This window comes from Borostomias antarcticus, assembly GCF_949987555.1.
Source record: "Borostomias antarcticus genome assembly, chromosome: 1".
In the NCBI taxonomy this organism is placed as follows: Eukaryota; Metazoa; Chordata; class Actinopteri; order Stomiiformes; family Stomiidae; genus Borostomias; species Borostomias antarcticus.
The window spans coordinates 54218643-54244079 of NC_140234.1; the positions used below are offsets into that span (position 1 = coordinate 54218643).

Genomic DNA, 25437 nt, shown 5'->3' on the forward strand with positions numbered 1-25437 from the left:
ATTCCTGGAATTTTGCAACCCTAGGAGGAAGCCTACTTGGCTAAATTTTGATTGCCCTCGTTGGATTCGACCTGCAGCCCTCTGACTTGCCAACGCACCTGAAATAATCCCACCTAAACCATTATACCATCGAACAGTTGGCGAGTCGAGGGCGCGGATGACTCGTATTCATTCTGAGAAGTGACATCTGCACACGACCCTGTAGTTGCATGTCCTTATATGGAGCTAGCGAGGAGTTGACCTATGCTAATTCAGGTGTATGGCCATGCGCATTCAATTTGTGAAACCATGGGATTCATCATTATGAGGAGGCAGGTGTGAACTCATCCAGCAGTTTACGAACACGTCGTGAATCAGACAGGAGCTTTCTTTTTTTTCTAGAAATAGGATCAGAACCAGATTGACGCAGATCTCAGCATGACCCTGTTCCAGATGACAGTCCTGTTAATTTTTCTGTGAATATCCCCCTGGATTCTGCATAGCCAGACTACAGCCCTTCACTCCCCTGGCTATGCCTGTTCCTGTCTGTTGTCCTGCCTCACCTCACTAGGGGGAACATCTGGAAGCAGAAGAACACAGTCACAACAATCCATAAATATACATTATACAAAGTCCATCCAATATACAGATTCCATACAATCTATACAGGTCACATTACCACATCACAATTGCATTATATGTGTGCAGATACTCGGCTCTATCCCTGCACAAAGAAACGTGCTGTGAGGGAATATCCTGTATCTTCCCTATGCATAGTATCTGTGTGCAAAAAGAAGAAACATACATTAGGACCCCCAAATCATAAGAAAGCGCTAAGACCCAATGATTTGTTGAGGCCATGTGGTTCCATAGAGTTCAAAATATATCCAGTATGGTTCTTGCTTAAGGTTTTTTTTTAACCAAATTCCCTCCCCTTGGATTGGGAAGAACCCTCTCTATTCCAATAAATTTGAGAGACGGCCGACCCGTGATTTCTGTCTCTGTAATGTCTAGCGATAGCATAATCCATGTTTCCATTTCTGATGGCAGCTTTATGTTCGGCTTAGGGTTGCAAATTTCGAGGAATTTCATTAATCGATAACTGTTAACCTTAACAAACAATAGTCGATTAATTGATAAGAACGTTCCGCGCCGGACTGTGCTTTGCTCGCTTCATTTTTGTGTCTTCTTCCGTTGTGTCGTTGAAATTTCCCGGCATCCCAATTAGCCTGCACTGCATGGCGTGGCGCCCTCATGTGCAGTCAGACCTTAGATCATGATTACATTTCACGCAACTCCTGTTGAAAACATTCGTTCCCCCCAAAAAATGTATGTTCCATTAAAGCGCCTCAATGTAGTTTTTTCTAACTTAAAATAACGGCTTCAAAATCATTGAGATGGTACACTGTCTTGTAACAGGCAGAATGTTGCCTCTTTCATTCCCACCCCTCCCCCCGAATGCTTCTTCTTGAAATAATTAGTGTGGTGTAGCGGGCCGCTACTTTCGCGGAAAAATCCTTCCGAACATCACGGTTCGGTACGTACCTCGGTACGGATGTCTCGGTTCGGTTCAGGAGCGGCATGCCTGCATTACTCTGATTCCTTTTCTATTCTTTGAAAATGGTCTTCAATCAATGTTTTTAATATAATTTTATTTACAAACAGCAATACCTTTCAGGCTGCATCACTGCCCCCCCCCCCAAAAAAAAAACACACAACAACATAACAAAACAAAAAAACAATGTTGATCAGTGGAAAAGCCTACAATGCTGTGTCAAGTAACTTTGCTGTTTCTTTTTCTTTTAAGTGTTCCCCCCTCAACTGTGACAAATATTTTGCGTCAGTCTACTGAAAGGGATCTGCTCGAATGATCTGTTGGGTCGCTTGGCACATGACTGTACCATTCGGTTCGCTCCCGTACGGTACGAATACATGTACCGTTACACCCCTACTTTATGGCATTACTTCACACACCAACTTCCCCTGGCTGTTGCTATAATAATAGCGCATATTCTCAAATCATACATCGTGGTGGTGGCGAAAAGACCAAAGAGGAACATCACAGAAAAAGACAAGACCAGAAAAAGAGAAAGAGACCAAGCCAGAAACAAAACTAGAGGATTGTCTTTTACTTGCTTGCGGGAGCTCCACAGTGAAAGGCTGCAAGACTGACGCAGAGCTGGCCTCTTTGCTGTTGAACTTGTACTAGTTAGCTACCCTAATATTAGCTGGCTTGCTACAGTATGTCTTATGTTGCTTGATGTTTGGCTGTGCTAGCTGTGAATATATGAGGATGCCTGTAATCTAGCTAGACTGGGGCACCATGTTCCCTAGCTAAGCTGCTAACCGGTAGTGTACTAACTTTTTAGACTGATTGTGAGCTGACGAAGTGTAATGAAAGGCTGAGTCTGACGCCGACCCGGCCTCTTTTGTAATGTAGCTAGCCTAATGTTAGCTGGCTAGCTATCTGTCATGTTAGAATTGCTTGATGTTTGTCTGTGTTAGCTGTGATGTATGAGGATGCTACTGTATCTAGCTGGCCTCTTTTATAACGTCAGTTAGCCTAAGCTGGCTAGCTATCTCTTATGTTGTTAGAATTGCTTGACGTTTGGCCGTTAGCTGTGAATGTCTGAGGATACATGCTAGTGACTACATCGCGTGTGTTAAGCTGACATTTGCTTGCTAGTGTAACTTAGTTGAGTTAGAGTTGGTGATCTGACAACGTGTTGACAGATATGTGGAATTGAGTTAGTGTTGTTAGGTAACTTAGCATTGCAGCACTAGCCACACGATATGATTGCAGGGCTCAACGCTAAGGTTTTTTTTTCACTTGCCCAGTCGGGCAAGTGGGTCAGAAATCTACTGGCCCAAAGTCATTTTTTACTGGCCCGAACTCATATTTTGCATTCGCCTCCATGTTGGCATGTTGTCTGACTCTGTGAGAAAGACTGTCACCACTACATGTCACGTACTCTGTAGGCGCTACTCAATCTTGATTGGCGGAATGGCACACTCAAATCAAATCAGGCAAAAAACCTTACAAAGTAAACTACGCTGTGTACACGTCTTTTTTTTTCTTTTTTTTTTACACGCTGAGCAGTGAAAAAATGCCACTGGCCCAATCGGGCCAGTGAGTTATATTTTTACATGCCCGACATAGCTGTTTACTGGCCCTGGGCCATCGGGCAACCGTTATTGTTGAGCCCTGGATTGTCAGGAGCATTGTGCAGCATTGTATGACTAGTTGGCCACACAGATTGTTAGGAACCAAGAAGTGCAGCGTTGTATGATTTGTAGCTATTGCATATGGAGATGGATGCATGTGTGTGTGTGTAATGTTGCAAGTTGAGGCTGTCAGTAGACCGACATTAGTTGTGGCTATCACATAGGCTACATTATATCTGGGAATATATTTATACTAACTAGGCCATTTTATTCCAGCTATCAAATGTTCTGTGCCGTCTCATGTGGGTGTTTGGATGTGGGTGTTTGGGGACCGGTTTTTGTAAACAAATGCAGGCGTGCAGCTGTACTGTGCAAAAGTGAACCTGTAGGGGGCGCCAAAACGCATAACACATCCTATGTTGGGCTGCTTTAACAAGCAATTAATCGAGTAAACAAATCTTACTCAAGTAAATTCTTATCGGCAATTAATCGATAGGCTACTTCTTTGTTAATTGTTAATTATCCATACAGTTGATGGTTGCAGACCTACTCAGTTCCATTTGGACTTCACTTGATTGTATTTGTTGCCAGTTGCCGCCTCTAGTTTTATTTTTGTCAGCTCAGCTCATATACCCTTTTTAAATGGAAGGAGCATTGTAATTTCTACTAGTAACATGTTAGACTGTTATTGGATTTAAAATTCAACAGAATTATTCACGTTTTATTTATCTTTTTCTATAGAAAAAATACAGATTTGTTTATGTCAGTTTTATTTTTAGTTCAAGGTGAATACACCTAAAAAAAACAGCACTGTAGCCTAATTAGCATGTTCAAAGTATATATAAAAGAAAAGTAATGTTAATAAACCTGTTTGTACTCTTTTGTCCAATGAGAATCGATAAGAGAATCGATAAGGAATCGGATCGATAAGCAGAATCGAAAATGGAATCGGAATCGCTAAAATCTTATTAATATCCATCCCTATCCCATGGCGAGCTCTCAATTTATCGATTCTGATTTCCTTCAAAACTAACTTTTTAATTGTTTTTGCATATACATTTCAGTATCTGATGGGCCTACTACAGTAACACAAAAAGTCAACCCAGTCATTTTGTTGTGGTCAGCCGAAATGAAAACATTACAAAAAAAGTCAGTCCCAGCAAGCCATTAAATCTCCCATTTCAAATTATGTCACAGTCAGGGACCTATTAGAATAATCCCGCCCCCATTTGAATACGTTCAATCACCTGCGTTTGTTTACCTGGCTATAAAGGCTGACATTATTTGCAGGTCCCGCTAGCTGAATGGAAATTGACACAAAATACAACAGGTTTTCTCCTGTTGCATGTATTTTATTTATCGTTGTATAATTTTATTGTAAAGTGTATTGGGACACTTCGGTGTGATTTTGCACTCAAAATTAAATAATCTAAAATAAAAAATAAATAAATAAAATAAACTAGAAATGTTCCTAGAAAGAAATTTAAGAACAGAACTTAGGAAGATATTGGTGAATGAGGCCCATTGTAAACAAGCACTGAATGTGATCAAGTGGACCAGGGCACTACGGGCTATTCCTCTTGTTGTTTTTTTCCAGCAGGCTATTCCTCTTGTTGTTGTTTTTTCCAGCTGGCTAGGCAATAGGCCTAATAAAAAGACCCTGTTTGCACTAAATATCACCCATGTTGACTGGCTATTAACGTTGCTTGAATTCTTGAATCCCATGAAGACACAAGTTCCGTTGGTGCATGTCTTGACAATAGGCGGCGAGCGCCCTTTTGTGGTTAGAGTTGGTACTTGCAGTTCCATTGTATGAGTTGTTTTCTATGTGAAATCATATAATACTAATAATGTAATTTATTCGAATTTCTGAAAATATTTAAGAGAGAAAGTCACATATAATATCTGAGCTCAGTTGACAGCCCCACAATCCTATAGTGCTTCCATTTACCATTGCTACTGTATGAAGACATGTATTGGATTGATCCCTGATCCTAGCCACTTAGCCACAATGTCTCTCTTTAATTAGCATAATTCCAGAGTTTAGTGTGATTGGACCGCAGCAACGCCAGATGTGTGCTAAGGCAGCTATCGAGGATGAAAATGAGGCCATATTCTGCATAAGTTGACCTTCTCATGCGTGCAGCACCCTAGCCGAGGATATCCCATTAGTCATTCTCAGTACTTGTTGTATAGTGAGCGGGGAGGAGAGTGGGCATGTCACAGTGCAGCGCCCAGCTCTCTGGGGGAGAGAGGTGTGAGGAGGAAGGCTCCTGTATAAGGAAGGATGTTATCACTGAAGCCCTTTGGCCTCTTGTGTACAGAGGACACACCACAATGATCATTACCATACTCTGTGCACATCCAGAAGATGCCAGCCTATGCTCCTAAGCAACATGGGAATCCCCCGAGGAAATGCTGGGGGGAACCGGGCTTCAAGGACTAATGTGCTTGCAAAATAGAAACAGGAAAAGAGTAAAGCCCCCCTTTAGGTAGAACCTCCTTCACTGGCATTATGGTACAGAGGGAGGACAACAGAGACTGGGACATAGAAGTTCCCTCATGAACAATGGCTATGATATAACATTTCACTGCACATCATACTTGTATGAATGCAGTATCTGACAATAACTGAGTTTGACTTTGATAGCCAAGCATACTGTAGGCTACTGATACAAAGCATTCCTTCAGTGCATTGGAAATGTTATGCAGTCCTGTCTCCTGAATTATTGAGACTGGCAGCTGTCACCTGAGGTATGATCAGGCTGGAAGCCTGGAACCAAATCAGCTCACAGTGTCTATCATGTCATTCTCAGGTTCTCTTGTAAATTACACTGCGCCAAAAAGACAGCATCCACCTAAAAACATGATTTAGTATAATATCCTGAGGGCTATAATTCCAGCAGCATTCATCCCCGAATCAGCCACAAATGTATCCATTATCTCAGAGTGACTGTAAACAAGGTCTGATCTAATACAAACAAGACCTAATTTGTTGTTTAGACTAGATCATGAACCAAATGATCTGTTGACCACATTTGACCACAGATCTCTTCATTGGTGTGGGTGCCATCAGAGGGCTTTGGGATTTGAAATAATTTTCGCCCCACCACAACAATTCTTATCAGTTATACTATCAAAGCTAAATCAATCTACTGTATCTCTCTGTCTCTCTCTCTGCCTCCCCTCATCCCTCCACCTTCTATTTCCCTGCTGGTAGATGAAGCCCTCTCCCAGATTCACTGCCTTGAGAGCTGTTTGAGACCGCAGTTAAATGTGGAATCTTAGTCATTCGAGACATTTCAGTAATGTAAAGTGTTGCTGTAAGGGTAGCATGTACGCAGGAAATGTTACACTCCAGAGAGGACTGGGATGCATTTCGTCTAGGAATGCACCGATTGTAAAATTCTGGGCCGATGCCGATGTTTAAAATAACAATCCGGCCGATGCTGATGGCCGAAGTTTATTTTATTTTATTTTTATTCCCCCTTTTGTGCCAGGGAAACAAAGAAATAAAGTGTTTGGTTCCAAAACACCAATTTTCACAGTTGCATAATAGGTAGGCATCAGGTTTCTGGCATCATATTTTAAGATTAGGCTATACATTTGTGTGCAAAGCAAAACGAAGTATTCACACTGTAGCTGGAATGGAAACGGCATGAAGGTATGATTTATCATACCATGAAAGCAAACTACACGTGCGTTTGCGGCATTACGTCACAGATCTTCTCCGAATCTGCTGTTGGGTAGGCTACGTTTTGCAACAAAAAAGACGTAATTGTTGCGACATAACATCGGCCACTGCCATCGGTGAATGTCCATTTATTTGCCGATGGGCAGATGGCAGTCAACAAGGCCAACATCGGCCGATGCCGATGTTCGGCCGATGCATCGGTGCATCCCTAATTTTGTCTTATTCAATCTTCTATTTCACAGTTTGGCACCACATACAGGCCTCGTTTATGTATAGGATATTCCTATTAAGATTATAAGCACATACAAATCCCTAAGCCTAAGATTAGCTTTCCTCTGTACTCTGGGAAGAATTTCTGATCTTTTCCGTCTTGTTCTGTATATTTTCCTTGTGCTTAATATAAAAAAGTAAATTCACTCCCTCACACACCAGTGAGTGACAGGCTCAGCCCTCAGCCTTTTTTTTTTTTTCTTACTTTCTAATCATCACAGAAGTGGCTGCAAGTAGGCATGTCAGGATACCTGAAATTGGGTAGTCATTACCAATACTAGTGAAATTCTACGATTCTCAATACCAAATTCTATACCATCCATACATCCATCCATCTTCATCCGCTTATCTGGGGTTGGGTCGCGGAGGCAGCAGTTCCAGTAGGGGGCCCCAGACATCCCTTTCCCTGGCAGTATCAACCAGCTCTGCCTGGGGAATCTTTAGCTGCTCCCAGGCCAGTGCGGAGATGTAGTCCCGCCACCTAGTCCTGGGTCTACCCCGCAGCCTCCTCCCAGCCGGACACGCCTGGAACACCTCCCTAGGGAGGCGCCCAGTGACTAGGAGGCATCCTCACTAGATGCCCGATCCACCTCAACTGGATCCTTTCGACGCAAAGGAACAGCGGCTCTACTCCGAGTCTCTCCCGGATGACTGAACTTCTCACCCAATCTCTCAGGGAGACCCCAGCCACCCTCCGGAGAAAACTAATTTTGGCCGCTTGTATCTGTGATCTCATTCTATCGGTCATGACCCATCCTTCATGACCATAGGTGAGGGTGGGGATGAAGATAGACCGGTAGATCGAGAGCTTTGCCTTTTGGCTCAGCTCTCTTTTCGTCACAACACTGCGCCTAAAGCGACTGCAGAACCGCACCAGCAGCTCAGATTCTCCGTCCAAACTCCCTCTCCATGGTTCCCTCACTCGTGAACAAGACCCCCAGATACTTGAACTCCTTCACTTGGGGTAATGAATGAATGCCAGCAAATTCTATACCACGGTAAAAAAAACACACCAAAAAAACAAACATGTAGGCTACTTCAACACTTTATTAAAAACATAATCTTTTGTCTGATGCTTTACTGTGAAAAGAAGACTGAGTCCTCAATTATCAGGTAGCCTTGCTCAGTGACAGCAGGATAAACAGGCACCAAGAGTGAAATTCTTCTGATCGGCAACTCCACCCCGATCAGTCAGATCAGAAATAATCTATGAAGTTTGTCCTCCCTTGAAAAATCCCACTTCAGAAACCTTGGGGTCATATTCGACAGTCCTCAAGTTTGACAAGCAAGTGAGATATGTGGTGCAATCCAGTTTTTTTTCCAACTGTGCACAGTATCCAAAATCAAGTCTTTCCTCTCCTCCAGCGACCTACGGAGGGTCGTACTAATGCTCATTTTCTCGAGGCTGGACTATTGTAATGCCCTCTATGCTGGGGTCACCGACAAGAATATCCACAGCATGCAGCTAGCCAAAATGCCGCCGCCAGGCTGGTGACGGGCACAAAGATGAGGGAACACATTTCTCCTGTCCTCTCCTCCCTTCACTGGCTCCCAGTGAAGCGCAGAGTGAAATTCAAGATCCTCACATATGTCTTCAAAGCCCTCAATGGTCTCACCCCAGCCTACATCAAAGATCTCCTGGACTAACCTACCAGCTTCAGGCCTGGTCATTGGCTCAGATCCGACAACCAGATGACCCTAAAGGTCCCACGGTCAAAACTTGTGACAAAGGGAGACCGTGCATTTTCAGTGATGGCACCTGGGCTATGGAATAAGCTTCCTCTGAACATCAAGTCCGCCACCACCCTGGACTCTTTTAGAGCACAGCTTAAAACTCACCTCTTTGCCACAGATGATCTCTAATTTATGTCCTGGTTGTGTGTCTTAAATGTAGTTTCTAGATTATTTTGTGTGTCTCTGCAGTCCTCTGTTCTTGTTTGTTTGTTTCTGAGCTGCGCCCCGGGCTGATGTAACAGTTGGTTGGGGGGCGCATTATAAATAAAAATAACATAACAGGCATTCTGCAAAATAAATAGACCTGATGGGCTAAAATGTTTCTTTAAGGGTTGAGCCAAGAATATCATAGCTTAGTTATCTGCATGTTTTGCCTTGGCTGTCTTGCTTTATCTGTAGCTGACTGAGCTGGCAAAACAACCTGACTGGCTAGCTAGCAAAAAGCGGGTTGCTGCAGCCTGTGTGACAAATATGGTAAACTAATGTTACTGTAGCTACCATGAATGGTACAAAGGGATGCATTCAAAAAGGTTTATTTCAAACCTGGCAAAAAATGGTGGCATCTAAGAAACCGACTAACTATAGAACATGTAGATGATGTGCTTCCTGAGGCAGCTGAAGAAATGCAACATGCCAGAGGCAACTCTTCTACACCTCCATCATCTAGTCCATCCTCACCTCCATCACCATCTGGTTCTCAGCCACAATAGACAAAGACAAGGGTAGACTACAGTGCATCATCTGCTCCACTGAGCTGGTGACCGGCTGTAGACTGCCATCCCTACAGGACCTGCACGCCTCCAGGACCCTAAAATGGGCCAATAAGATCGTGGCCAACCCCTTCCATCCTGGTCACGGTGTCTTTGACCCACTCCCCTCAGGCAGGAGACTGCAGTCCATCGGGACCGGGTCCACATGCCACAAAAATAACTTAACTCATTAACAAGGCTTGTGTCACCCATGACGCCCGCCCCGCCACACTGACTCTATACCCCTTGCACCACTTGCACATGACGTCCGATTGTTTTACATACCTCTACGGCACACACATTCCACACACTGTACATAACACTGCCAGTGTTTCCCACAGGATTTTGTGAGTCTATGGGGGGTGGACCCCAGAAGAAAATGTTGCACATTTTAAATTTAAATGCATCAATCTGGTGCACTTGGAGATCAAAATCAAGAAGATAGAATAACAATTTAATCATAAACACATTTGGTTATGAAAGGGGATGACATTGGCAAAGAAGTCACACCCACAAAGCATGGTAAACGAGAGAGAACTTTAATGTTCGGAACCTGACCTTGAGCTATTAACATGCATTTTCACATTAACTACAACCTAAGTTTCACTCTGCATAAAAAACCCTGATATATACAGTACACACACTATATTTACAAAGACAAAGATAACAAATAAAAATCTACCTTTCTAAAAGATTCAAATTCCAGTTTCACAAGTATGTAGTCACAGTCTAAGGGAGACTCCCATACAGCAGTCATAAAGAAAGAAGACAGGGTTGACATGTGAAATGAGCAATAAGTGAAAGCAGGAGAGAAGTGATTGTGTGTGTGTGTGTGAGTGTGTGTTGTCACAATACCACATTTTTGACTACGATACCAATACCAAATTTTGTATCACACTACTCGATACTGAAACGATACTTGAAAGTAAAACGATACTAATTCTGCTGCAAAGGGTGGGCCGATGTCATATTAAACCCTATGGATTAAGAATGGGATGTTACTTAAATTCATATGCGTGTAAAGGCAGATGAGCGAATACATTTGACAATATAGTGTATATATATATAATTTTATAGTAAAAAATATTTTTGGGTGATGTATCAATACAAGGGGCTGGCTTAGAGAGAGAGATATCCTGTGATGGTAATCCCTCAGGGACCCTCATCGATCTGCCATCAGCCTGCTTGCCAGAGTCCTTGTAGTAGGATGATGAAAGGGGTTTTGCTTGAATAAACCTGGAAGCAGTTGCTTTCAGTCACTGCTTTTAATAGAAGAAGAAAATGAGTGCATTGGTTGTGCACTAATGAGAACAGTTTGGCAGGCAGGGTGGCAGTTCTGACAAGCTGCTCCGCTACACTCCACTGGGCTTTTCTGAGGGTACGTGAGAGGGAACAGCTTCTACAGTGGTCATCTGAAAGGACCAGGGAGGATATTTCCCATAGGTTTACTTGGCTAGCTGATAATGAAATACCTGGAAAAGCATAATATCGCTACCAAAGCTACTGTTACTAGTGTAAGGTTAATATTCATAAGCAAATCTAGTCAAAATCACTGTCTTTTTTGCATTGTCATTTCCTCACCTAGCTTTTGACATACACCCCCCTTTAAAATTTTTTTTTAACCATTTTAGACTTAACCTGCTGAAAAGCATCATTGACTGCCTGGAAATGTAGAAAGCATATTTAGTATCTTTGATGGGCTTGGAAAATGAAATAAAATAAAGAAGAAAAGCCTTGGTTGTTACCGTGGAGATGACACTGTTATTACAGTGCTGGGGTGACCTTCTTGAAAAAACACTACAAGCGGAATAGGGGAAATATGCTTGTCTGGGCCATTCATAATGGCACTGCGGAGGCCAGAGTAATGCCAGTCTCTTTTCGTGTCCATTTTGCTACTGTGTGTGACTACAGTATGTACATGCATGCATGCGTGTCTTTGCGTGCACATGTATGTGTCCGTCTGACTGATACTAGTGTGCTATGTGGGAATGGACATTTTTACTGTCTACTGTAACATGTGATTGCTCTTCCACTCCCAATCTCACGTTGGTCCCACGTTATAAGAAATAGAGAGGGCTTTACTCTAACATCTCTTTTCCGTCTACTGGAAGCTGGGCCAATCTTTCTCAGAAATCTGATTCTGCCCTTGTGGGGAGCTTCAGTAAATTGACTCCTAATCCATACAACTGCAGCCTAGAGAGGAGCCGGAATAAACAGTCTATTCAGTAATCATATGCTGAGCAATTAGGCAGATACTTTGTAAAGCTTATCAAGGTGCACACCAGTGGGTGGGTATTGCACATGTCTGTGTGTTGATGAGATTCCATTGCATGAGATTAGACAAACAGAGAAGCTAATCTTGCTGGACATGAGCAATACTCTGCTGCTCTTATGAAGCTTTGATGTTTGTGCACCAATATCACAAGGCAAGGATTACCTAGGAGATCTCAATTAGAAACCGGACAGTAGGACTAATCACTAGCACGTAGGGCTGTAACGATTATTACATAATCGTCAAACCGCAATTATTTTTTTTGACCGCGATTGTTTTTTGTAACCGCGGTTATGAAAAAAATGTTTAAAAAAAATAATCATATATATATTTATTTTTTAATAAAATCAAAATCTGTTGCAGAGTTGATATGGTAGCAACCCTAGTTCAATGGAATTCTTCAACTTGTTGGCATTTGTCCTATATGTTCATAGCAAATAATGACAAGAGACTGTATTAAAGAAGTAAAGAAGCACTGATGCATTGTCCACTTCATGTGCTATTTGTATACTCCAAATTTAATTTCATCTTAATTTTTCAATGCTTTTTTTTTATTGAGGAGGATATATATTCTATGTAAATGTTAACATTCATGATATTAAAGAGGCGTGGTTTTAAACCACAGGTTTACTTCATAGGCTGAGTACTTGTGTTATTAGGCTAAAAATGAGTCAGAACCCGGAATCCACCCACCCTCACTCACTCCCTCGGTGTCTGTCTTTCTCTCTCTCTCTCTCTCTCTCTCAAACACACACTCTCTCACTCAAATCATGCGGACATGAGCATCAGTGCCAGGGCCGGCCCGTGGCATAGGCGAAGTAGGCGGCCGCCTAGGTCGCCAGATCGGCAAGGGGCCCTAGTGGTGTGATGCGACAATTATTGTAATAATCGCAATTATTTTTCTGACAATTAATCGTTAAAGTCTGCTTAAAAACACATTCTATGTGTTAGTGATGCATTGCTGATAAGATTGATTGATTGATTGATTGATTATTTTATTTCCGTGTCACACACCACTTTTGGTGCCCAGCCCATATGGGCTTATGAGACACGACCATAAAGAAAAACAAAAACAAATAGATTGACAATTTCAACATACAGCCAGACAACACAGACATTACACAAATAATGCATTTTGTCTTCTCTCCCATGCTTTACAAATGAATTGAGAAACAACAAAAACTCCCTTTTTAAAGAATAATTCAAGTCTAAATTCGTCTTGTAGCCAAAATGCTTCAGGATGAGCACAGAACATTTTTTCAAACAATACCTGTCTCAGATCATCATACAAAGGACAATAAAACATAAAATGGATTTCACTTTCTATTTCACCAAGATCACATAATAAGCACAACCGGTCTTCTTCTGGAACTCCATTGAATCTGCCTGTTTCTATTGCTAGAGGGAGGGTCCCAGATCTCAGTTGTGCACAAACTGACCGTTTAGCTCTTGTGAGATTCAAATAAACATATGGTTCAGAACTATAGTTTTCTTTAATAAGAGCATATATGCGGAGTTTAGGTTTGAGCCAAATATCGGCTGCCCATTTCTCCTTATGGATCAGAAACATTTTATTTTTAAATTGAGAAACATCACATGGTAGTTTGTTTCTGAAAACATAGTGAAAATCACTTTGATAAAAAATAGACAACATTTCCCTAGCCCACGGGTAGTTGTGATTGAGGTCCCAGTTGAACACTTTTTTTGTTAACCTGTCCTCAGGCATTCTAATTAGTCTGTTCCATAAACGTACCATATCACCTTTCTGTCTAACTACACAAGGTTCCCAACCCATATCCCCACAGATGGCCAAGTTTGGAGTCAGTTTGTGCACACCAAGAAAGCACCGAATCCCTCTATTCTGAATATTGTTACAATAAGTATGCACTTTGGATCCCCATACCCCAGCTGCATAGTCCATCACTGGACACACACAAGATTGATACAATTGAGAATATGCATAGAAGCCTAGGTCCTTACAGACTTTCACTTTGTTCAGCACTGATCCTAAGGCTCTGCCTGCTGACTCTGCAAGTGATTTAATGCCAAATTCAAAATCCATATGCTCATCAAATGTAAAACCAAGATATTTATAAAGCCCAGCATAGGACAGTGGGGATGAACCAAAACAAAAATGGTGTACACTTCTCTGCACACCTTTCTTTCTGAAATGAACAATCTGGGTCTTCTCTTGATTTATTGCTAGTCTCCATTTAGTACACCATAACTGAACAATATTCAACATGTTCTGGAGGTCATCTTCTGTTTCAGCCAGAAGAACTATATCGTCCGCGTATAATAGGACGCTCAAGAATATATCTTCCACTTTTACCCCAAGTTTAGCATGTCTTATCTGTAAAGCTAAATCATTGACATATAAGGCAAATAGGGTAGGTGAGAGAATGTCTCCCTGCTTTACACCATAAGGGGTTGGGAACCAGCCGGTCCTAAGATCATTAACCTGTACACAGGCTACTGGAGCCTGATAGAGCGCTTTAATGGCAGCATAGAATTTCCCATCAATTCCCATTTGAATTAGTTTAAAAGCAAGGAGGTCTCTATTCACCCAATCAAATGCCTTCTGAAAGTCAATAAAACATGCAAAAGTTGGTTTTCTCTCTTGGATTCTAGCCCGGACCACTGTAGAGACAGTGTAAATATGGTCTATACAGGCCCTGGCTTTCCTAAAGCCATTCTGTTCATCTACAAGCTGAGCAGACAGTTCCAAGTAGTGGGTGAGCCTATTATTTAGAATGCAGGAATACAATTTACAAACAGTGCTAATGAGACTAATCCCTCTGTAGTTCAGTGGGATTTTGGGGTCAAGTTTGGTAGATTTGGAGATGGGCTTGATTATAGATTTGTACCATTCAGAGGGAACAATACCATTCTCAAAACAGGTATGGAAGAGTTTATATAAAATTTGAAACAGTTTAGGTGACTTCAGAACTTCATTAGACAAATCATCAAATCCTGTTGCTTTCTTAAGTTTAGCACGCTGAATAACAGTTCTAACCTCCTCTAGGGTAAGACGGGCATTCAAATACTGGTTAGGGGAGTATGAATCCCTCTGCATTTCCTCCTCCAGGGCCATTTTACTGGAAATTGTCTCTTTCAAAAACCTATCATCAAACATAGAAGGACTGTTAATGCCTGAAAATAAAAGTGAAAAGTCATTTTCCCATTTCCCTAACACAATGTCAGTTTGATTGTAACATTCTCCATTTTCCAGTACAACTTCCATGGGAATTTGCTTAACCCGTTTCTGGCCCAGCTTGTTTATCTCACTCCAGAACCGCTGTGGGTTACTGGTCTGAAGTTGCTCCAATTCTAAAGCCAGCCCCCGGCTAAATCTACGTTTTATCGACCGTAATCTTTTGTCAAATTTATATTGACAAGCTTTAAACTCATTTCTTAGATCTTTCTTCAACTCTTTATTTCCCTTAGGCCTACATTTTAGAAATCTTTTCTCAGACAACCTCATCTGTGACCACAATGTGTCCCGTTCCTCATTCCAAAATGGTTTATCCTTTTTGAGATTTTCCTTTTTTCTGATGGCATTTATAGGTTTCACCTTAACATTATAATCTAATTCCTTATATAACATATCACAAAATAATTTATACCATGAGTCAATACCCGTTTGAGTTTTTTGTTGTATTTCAAGTTGATCAATAAGCTCCAATAGAGCATTACAACATAAACTGGATGAAAGGAAATTCTCAGGTAATTTTCTGGATCTTCGTTTGCTATAATGATCAGATGTGCATGTAGGCCTATCATTAATGTTCTGACAGGATTGAATTCCAGCCTGAAATGACAGACTCAAGACAGAGTGGTCAGGTATCCTACAGCGATCCCCAACTAGTGAGATGCAGTCAACTCCCACACTTTCCACCAACTCATTTGGAGTAAGGACATTGAACTCAGTACATGTGTGTAGGCAGTCATGAGGGGTAATAATGTAATCAACAACTGCCTTCCCTTTTGTGGAGATTGATGTAAAATTATCATTTTCAGGGGATATTCTTCCATTTACAATACAGCATTTTGAATCTTTCAGGAATTCCAATAAAGTTTAGCAAGTTTTAACCAGCAGTCTAGAATTAGCTAGTTTTTCTTAGTTAGCAATGCCTATGCATAAAACTAAACGAAAATGCATCCTTCCTGGATGCCAGCAGGAATGGGATGATAAGGTCTCCTTCTTTGAACTCCCGAGAAAAGCTGAAATGAGAAGCAAATGGTTAGCATTTTTGAAGAGCCATGGTGTTACAGAGGAGTCTGTCACCGCTAGCGCCCGCCTCTGCAGCAAACATTTCACCCCCGAAAGCTTCTGCAATTATAATATGAGGCTTTTGGGTTTCACGGACTCACGACTGGTCCTGGTGATTTCGGCGGAGCCAACCATCTCCCTCCCCGGCCTCCATTCTCCTCCTGTCGCATCAACCTTTGGTGCCGACACCGCTGCCTTGTGTGCTTTATAGCTAATTAACGTTATAACGTTAGCTAGGTAACGTAAGCAATAGGAAAATACACTGCTACGTTAATCTACAAAATATGTGTCTTGACATTTATGTGGTAATGTCAGCTATGATGAATTATATGTTATCTTAGGAGGAATTATAGCAGCTAACATTAGCTATGTAGTTTGTTGCAGATGGGAGTGTGTACTGTATATAACCTTAGTCTAGCTAACATAGCTAGCAGCACCGACCAGGCGACCACCCACCAAATAACGTTACAGATGATATATTATGACTATAAGCGTTAACTATACAGAAACTGCCTGCCATATTTGTGGCACCTGATGTGCGTATGGATTCACTGGTTACAGTATATTTCTCCAGCGGGAGACCGGGAGGCGGGAGCGAGGGGGATGGTTAGGTAGACCAGCTGCAGCTGGAGAAAGACGCACCCTCTCCCAGTGAAGTGGTGCTCGGCTACTGGCTGAACATTCCATCCAACATATGTTGGATATGTTGCGGGAAAGTTGAAGCCGAGTGCTCGTTATTCTCACACATAACATTGCCAACGAGAGTGGATTAGTCTGTCCCGATTATCAACTCCGGTAGTGTACGCTTCTTCGCGCTATCAGCGCTGTTCAAGCCAGTGACTAAAAGGTACATTTTAAACAACTTTTTCCATTGATCCCAAGGGACGACAGGATCGCCTGGGAGGGATAGGAATGGGTCAGGAGGTGGCAGGGAGAAAATAGGGACAGACTCATACATTCCTCGTTGCCTGTTTTTGTATTTTGCATCTAAGGGCAGTAACACTGGCGCGTTGGTATAGAGTAGCTACAGTTTTACCTGTGTTGTTTGTCAGGAGGTAGGTTAGGAGGAAGCATCTGTGCGTTTGACTCATTAGACAAGTGTAATTTTAACTCCTCTCTGTTTTCACAAAGCTGTGCCTTCCTACCACAAAAGAGACGGCGTGCCAGTGTGACAATATGCAGACCAGAGAACGGTACTATTTGACAGGTTCTTCCCTCCACAACCCCTCCCCACGCAATTGGGTGTGGCTTCGGTGCCTTCAGCAGACACGCCCCCACAGTCTCAGACCAGAGAATGCTGCTGATTTTTAACCGATTTTGAAGCCTTATTTTATATACTTAGCAACATTTTTAATCACTCAGATTTGGCTGGGTGGTTAATGACATGTTTTCCTGTGGTGTGTGAAGCTCATAACAAAAATTTGAACTGGGTTAACCTGGACTTTAAGCAAAATTCATAATCGTTACAGCCCTACTAGCACGGTGCACGTGGTGAAGTCTGTTAAATGTTTTTATGATGACTGTACTGTAGGGCTTGCCTATGGTGAAATTACTGAGTCTATTACATAGCCTACTGTCAGCCGAACTGCAATACTTCGTCCTACCACGTGGTGAGAGCAAGAACGACAACGGCAGCAAAGTTTTAACAGAGCGTCCAGACGACCACCTCCTTATTCAGTGTTGCACAATAACCGCCAGGAGGCGTCATTGAGCAAGCAAACTCAATTCGTCTAGCAGTAGGCCTACTCTAGGCTACAGTATAACTGCCTATAATTTTAAGTCTTTTGTATTATATTGTGTATTTTGTACATCATCTTGTATATTGTGTATTGACATAGTCTATAAGCAAAACTAAGACAACACATTAGGGGTGCACAATATATTGGCTCATATATTATATCGGTATCAGCCGATGTTAGTCATTTTTTAATATCGGTATCGGTCCGATGTGCAAAACGGGGCCAATGTGAACAGCAGATAATTATTTGTCTATGATTTATCAGCTTTTCTGAATGTTTTGGTAATAGAGATACTGGGGTTCATTCACCAACGAAGTAAAGAAGTTCTTAAGACCAAAACTGTACTTACGCCGTTTCAAAGAAAATTCTGGCATTCACCAATGGTTTCTCATCTGGGATTTGTTCTCAGCTAAGAACAGAATACGAACACTGAATAGCAGTCGCAAGTAGGCCATTTGAGTGTGGAAATGTAGACTATGCAAAATTGCGGTCACCTCAATTCTACAGTTGGATGATATATGATTGAAATACAATTATATCTCCTAGCTCCTCTGCTTCAGGTTGAGACGCGCTTTCTGGCTACCAAGGAATGCAGCTCTCGCGCAGCAGACTCGTTTGCGTTTTGGGCTCGACATTAAAGTAACAAAGAAATTAAACGTGACAGTAGGCTACAGCAACATACAACTAGCGATTCATATAGACAGATTGATGAAAACAACCGTTTCACAGCAGAAAATAGATTTTTTAGAAGCTGCATTCTCAGTGCCCCGTCCGCCGCCATTACATGGATATACTTGGCTCGCGCTGGATTTTAAATTTCTTCTACAGGCCTCCGAATTACACCAAAGTTATCTCGGTGAGTGAAACGTCTTATAATATGCCGTAAATAAGGTCCAGGTTGTCAAAAACGAGCATTGTCCTTTAAGACCACCTTATACTTCTTGCTCCAAGCTAACTTTCTTACGCCCACCACCAGATAGCCATGCTCTTTTCTTGTCAGCTAAGCTCAGTTCATCCTTCTGCTTTCTCGATGCAGACGCTCAGCCAGCACCGGGAGCTGAAGCTGCAGCCATGCGTAATGTCTCAGCCATATGGCTCTTCTTTTGGGCGAGCAGTACGCAGCCGCTCCTGCTATTGGCAACATGGACATGGAGGTTGAGAACTTTTACGCGACATGCCCCCACAACTGAATACAAATCAGGAAGACTGGTGGAACCTTAACGCCACGAGATTCCCCAGATTGACACAGTTAGCATGCCAGTACCTCTGCATTCCCGCGACATCAGTGCCATCAGAGAAGGTATTTTCTAACGCTGGACTGCTTGTTACCAGGTTCCGCTCCCGACCATGGATGTATTAATAGAACTCACACCCGAACACGTCGACATGCTGATCTTCCTTAACAAGAACAAGTATGCCGCTAAATGTCAGATGTGCAGATTTCGTTAGAATAACAGAATAATTAGTTTTTCCTTATTAACCAAGTTCATTTTGGAGGAATGTTAATGTTTTATTTTCATTTTAATAACTTAATTCCTAATGTTGAGAAATGAATAAAACTGATTGAGGAATGTTGATGAGAAAATAATAAAACGGATTGAGGAACAAAAATGAATTTTATTATTATTATTAATAATAATATTATTATAGCATTTTTATTGAATTCATCGATTAACTGATCGTTAACATTACCAATTATCGATAAAGAAAAATGCCTAAAATTGACATCCCTACCTGTAGCAATGCTCTACTGTTGCAGGTTGTAATATTGTTTTACCACTGTCGTTGTTGCTCTCACCACGTGGTAGGATGAAGTATTGCAGTTTGGCTGACTACCTACCTAATACATAATTGTTGACAAACAATCTTTGTTTTTGGTGTTTCATTTGTGCAGAGCTACAGAAAAAGATGTTCTGTGTGATTTTTCTAATACACCGTATTGAGAAAGCATATTGCCAGTTCAGGCCGCAGCTCAATCTACAGTACTGTGTTCTAAACAAACATGTCCCGTTAAAGGCGATTGATGTGAGATGAGTCCCACAGTCCCCCGACTCAGACGCAAGGGTGACCTACTAAAGCAAGGAACGAGCTTCGAGTGACACAGATCGGTCAGGTCTCATCGACCCACAGGCTTACAGCTTTACTCTGAACTGTGAAAAACAAAAGAGGCTGGTGAATGAGACTACAGTATATAGCCTACATACAGTGCAGTGGTTGGCCTCAGGCTGCTCCTCGCCATCAGGAGTGGGTGGCTGGGATGATGAGTGGGAGCAGGCTGAATGGGCCCCGTAAACTAGAATTGCTGTTTTTGGATACTATGCTTTCACTGATGTTTACGTCCACGCTGTTGGAAATAGGATTGGGATATCTCTGTGCGCACCGTGAAAGTGGATTAATAGTGGTCTAGCTGAAGCTGCTGGACTCATACTGAGCAGCAGTAACACCAGTGTATATTTCCCTCATAGATTATTTTTGTGGAGCTAATCGAAATTTAAAGGAAGTTTAGCCCACATATTACTGTCATTTTTTATGTTTTTTTCCAAGATCATGCAAGTGGGAGGAGTAGCGTATGCGCGCCGAACATTTCGACTACAGCAAATGTCTCACTGTCCATTAGTGGTGGGAGGGGTTAACCGGTAATCCGGTTACTTTCACTATGTGTCTATGTATTGTCCTAAGTATTGTCTGTTTTTTTAAATGTATTCATTTCTTTGTTTTTCTCTCTATTATCGTTTGTGATTGCTTCATGTAACCCAGCCGGGTCAGGTCATGTGACCTGGCCAGCCAGGTACTAAAGGTGCTTTGTGTTTCAACTCTTGTGAGTCTGAGGAAGAGCCGGGAAGGTTCTAAACGTTACACACGCTAGGGTGTTAACTTAATAAATCAATTGGGAGATATACTAGTGATGCGGACAATCTATCTTTTATTGCTTACGTTTCTCTGTCCAGCACCTGGATTTCAATGCGGATGTGCGTACCTTATATCTTTTTCAACATAGGCTATCTAGACTATTTGGGTAGGCCTTGTTCACATTAGCCTATACAGGCGTAATTCAGGTGGTTCACGTTTATTTGAACATTTCCAGCTATGGTGCAGTTATTAAAACAGTTCTCCAGAGCACTCCTTTTTGCTGGTAGAGTTGTGGAAGTGTTGGAGTCGGACTGATTAGTGCGTTTTTGTAATAGGATACCTACAGTAGGTAAACACGGGTGTAATTAATAAAAAGGCGAGGGCATTAATACTAATTGTTATATAGTCAGAAAAAATGGGATCATATCATATAGGCCTAGTCTGGCGCAAACTCCACCAAACAAGTTTGGTGGATTTGGGCCTGCTGGGCCTCAGGCCCACATGAAAAAGACTAAATGATATCCTAATACCATATAGAATAACTGGTGAATAATGAATTACTAGTAAGATACGAATTAATACTAAAGAATAATCAGCTTAAAGGTATAATATGTTGTATGTGGATTATTTCCCCCATCTAGTGTCTAAAGATAAGAACTGCAACAACACAACATATTGGTTGCCAAAATGCCAGAGAATGCACTGTTTCAGTCATACTGTGATAAGATCTTCACTCTGAGAGGAACATACCGTTACACTAATCAGTAATCACAATCAAGTATTTCAGAGTGCCATGTAATAAGTTACGTTAGATGCTGTACTGTGGAGATAACTTTAGGTCTGACTATGCAGATTCCAAGAAAGATAACGATAGCTAGTTAGCTAGCTTACCAGTCTAGTAGAAAAGTAGCCATGTCACCATGCGACTTTATCCCATGAAACTCCATAAACTCCGTCCAACGAGCAATGGCTGGCCCGATATTTATCCAACTTTTGCTCCTTCTCCGGTTACTGAGCTTTTGAGATTCGTTTCGCACGGTTCGCCGGTGCTCAGGCGGAGAAGCAGGATGACAAAACTCGACCATTTTACCAAACGTTTAGCTGAAAAGAGTGAGCGGAAGTGGACGGAAAAGCTGCCGTTTTATAGTCGCACACACACTTGATGCTAACCAACATCTATAATGCTGCTAATTTATGGAAGTATAACGTTTGCTGGCTACTGCTAATCTCACAGTGGTGAAGCTAGAATAGTACCTGGCAACCCAGTGCGCAGTACCAACGCTGTAATACTATTGGCTGGTATGATATCAACAGAGTGTCATTGTCGTGCCGCAAAATTTCATAATGTAATAATTTCAGGCAAAATATAATTTTTTATGGAAAAGCAATACTTTTACTCTGCAGCCTTCGCAAAGCCCTATGGATGTAGTATTTTTTATTTTTTATTTTATTTTAATCCACATATAACATATTATACCTTTAATTTAGGAATTTAGGGAAGGCCTGAGAAAAAAGGGGAAAAAAGACCAAAATCACACAGTCATACATATTTTTGCTGATGTCCTCACCTCATCTAGCGGTGGGCAATTTAACACAATTAAATAATAATGATAATAATAATAATAAAAAGAAATAAAAAAAATAAAAAAAACAGAAACTGTATCAGAATTCTTTCGACGGTTTTGCTGACTACACCGTCCAGATTTTATAGCATCTCGGTGTATCGGAAATACCGGAAAACCGTTCAACCCTACAAGGCACACATGCATGATACAGTACATCAGTCACCCCCCTATCACAATTGAATAGGACATATCCCACAGTATAGGCAAAATGAATGTACTGCCAGAATATTGAACCCCCCTTCCTTGATTTTCTGCTCAGTGAGACTGTTGCTCTGCGTAGGCTCTCCCAGTCTCTGTGGTCTAACATGCAAAATGGATGGTCTCACTCCTATGCTACCACCACCACCACCAGCTCCCTGCCATGCTCTGTCGATTCATTAAGTAAAGAGTTGAACCGCAGTCTGCCAGGGGTCTTTCTGAGCAGGGCTTGGAATAGATATCTAATAGATATGTTTCTGATTGAATCTAGGCTATTGATCTGGTCTGCTTCTGATTCTGCCCGTCCGCATTGTCAGTGAGAGCTGAAACACCTGCATTCAGCTCTCCGCCATCACCACAGAGATGTATCACCTCAGGCAGACACACTGGCAGGCAGTCTCATACAGACTTATCTTCCTTCAACCCCCCTGCCTTAAATCTATACTGTATATCAGAATCAGAATTGCCATTGTACTTTTACATACATAGGATTTTTTTTCAGGCACTGTGGTGCTTACAACAAAACAACAATGGATAAGTGCAAGGACAGGACAGTGCATGACAGGGCGCGTAAAGTGCAGTGATACAAATATAGTGCAAAAAGTCACATATCACCCTGCTGTTGCTGCTCTGCATAGCCTAGATCATGTCTAGAATGTAGAATATAGGCTTAGTGTCTACATTGCAGTGTAAGTAGACACTATGTAGGCAGTCTGCTGTGCAGATGTGATTGAAAGAAGAAAAAAAAACATGTCATTAGCTGTGGCAGCACTGCTGGTTCTCATAAAAACCGGCTGCTGAGCTAGCAGAGTGAGTAAGCAGATAAGACTACTGCTATGGAATTCATGAAAAGTACTGGTAAAAACTTGCAAAGGCCCTGAATTTTACAGAAGCAGAGCTGCAGACATAAGCTGAACACGATGAGTGAAATGTCTCTCTCTCTCTCTCTCTCTCTCTCTCTCTTTCTCTTTCTTGCTCCCTGTTGGCTTGTCCTGGCCTCTGTGTAACCTATCTCCCAAGTATCTCAGTGATATCTCTTTTCTTTTCTCAGTTGCTCTGGATGTGCAGATCACCCCCAGCCAGGGAGAGATCAGCGTCGGAGAGTCCAAATTCTTTGCGTGTGAAGGTAAGCTTACCAACTGTATCATGACATCCACAGTACATGCCCCAACTCTGTATAGAATACCTTTGACAGAAAGGTATTCTATACCCTTAGTTCATAGATATTCATGTTTTTTTTTCCAACACAATTAGTTGTTCTCAGATGCTATGTGCCTGACAGCCACAGATGTCGGGTCATGGAATATGGCAGGAACAAGGAAACAGTAACCTTGTGAAGGACATTTTATACTGTACTGTAGATAGCCTAGGCAGCTGAACCGTGTCTGCATCAGTATTCCAGAGACTTCACACCCCAACATTACAGCATGCTGTGATAATGGCCTTTGTGGCTTAAGTGGCAACAAAGCCAATACTCTGAGTTTGTTTCCTGCTGGGACTGTAGTGCAAGTACTCTCTCACTGTTCTGGAAGAGACGTTATGGTGGAAGCCCATGTTACAGTATTATGATGTACCTAATAATCAAACTATGTGTCTGTGTGCAGCGGTTGGCGTTGCCAAGCAAATCGACTGGTTTGCGCCAAGCGGGGACAGGATAGAGCCCAACAGACCAGGCGTCACTGTGAGCCGTAGTGACGAGTCAACATCCATCCTCACGCTCTACAACGCCGACGTGGACAACGCCGGGACGTATAAGTGTGTGGCCACCAACGGACACCAGCAAGCAGAGTCCACGGTCAACGTCAAAATCTACCGTAAGCCCTAAATGTATTCTTCTTCATATTATACTCAGTGGTCTGGTTAAATGATATAAGGATACATCAAGTTCTTAAAGGAGGAAAAGCTAGTTGCATTTTTCAATGTGGAGAGTCGTAAAGAATACATATAAAGATACAGAATTGTATTGACAGCTGGAGGGCAACATGTCTTTATTTTCCGTTTCAAGTGGAGATGGATTTTTCATCATTCCAATAAGCCCTCAGAAGACTATTAAAGAAAGCAGTGCCTAATGACCCTGCCTGTTGTGCATTGCCTCTGAATAATGAGTTTTATTTCCCATGATTGCCTAGCATTAGGAAACGTCCATCAAAGAAATCGTGCTCGAATTCCCAGGCATAACTTTCCCATGTTAGTGGTGGAAGCCATTAGAAAAAATGGTGTGATATCAGTCAAATGAACCGATACATGTTCTACATCGGCTTAGACAATAGTTTTACATTGCTGAGTAAACTCCTTGCTTCTCGTCCTCTAGAAAGAATCACCTTCCAACGCGCCCCCTCCCCCCAAGAGTTTAACGAAACGGACAACGCTGACATCATATGTGATGTCATCAGCTCGCCACCCCCCACCATCATCTGGAAGCATAAAGGGGTTAAGATCCAGTTGGCGAAAGATGGTAAGACTAAAACACCTCCCGGACGGACGGAAACACTTCCTGTTTCCACCTCTCTGAGTGTCGGTTCTATCCACTCCGCCCCCCCCCCCTCGAGCTGTCAGACTCTCTTTTCCATCCAGACCAGAACTGACGGCTGTGAATGGGCTCTAAAACACTTTTGCATTACCTCATTCGAGTAAGAGTTTTTAGAACTGTGGGACCGGGGACCATCCATCTTTCTCTGTCCAGTTATCTTAATGTTCCTCTGATGTACATTAATCTTTCTGATCATCCTTCTCTGGACAGTTCGGTTTAGGATCCTGAGCAACAACCACCTGCAGATTCGTGGCATCAAGAAGACAGATGAGGGCTCGTACACCTGTGAGGGTCGCCTCATGGTCCGCGGGGAGATCGATTTACGGATCATCAAGGTCATCGTCAACGGTCAGCCCTCT

At 42.1% G+C, this 25437-nt stretch overlaps 1 protein-coding gene across 4 annotated transcripts in view; it reads left to right on the plus strand.

Moving 5' to 3' along the window:
* The window catches only part of ncam1b (neural cell adhesion molecule 1b), a 110525-nt gene that overhangs the window by 56165 nt on the left and 28923 nt on the right, over positions 1-25437 (plus strand). For all 4 annotated transcript variants that reach the window (XM_084442058.1, XM_084442061.1, XM_084442059.1 and 1 more), the window contains exons 2-5: positions 23600-23674; positions 24153-24362; positions 24860-25003; positions 25289-25426. In XM_084442058.1, coding sequence (XP_084298184.1) covers positions 23600-23674; positions 24153-24362; positions 24860-25003; positions 25289-25426 — 567 coding nt within the window. The remainder of the gene's footprint in view (positions 1-23599; positions 23675-24152; positions 24363-24859; positions 25004-25288; positions 25427-25437) is intronic.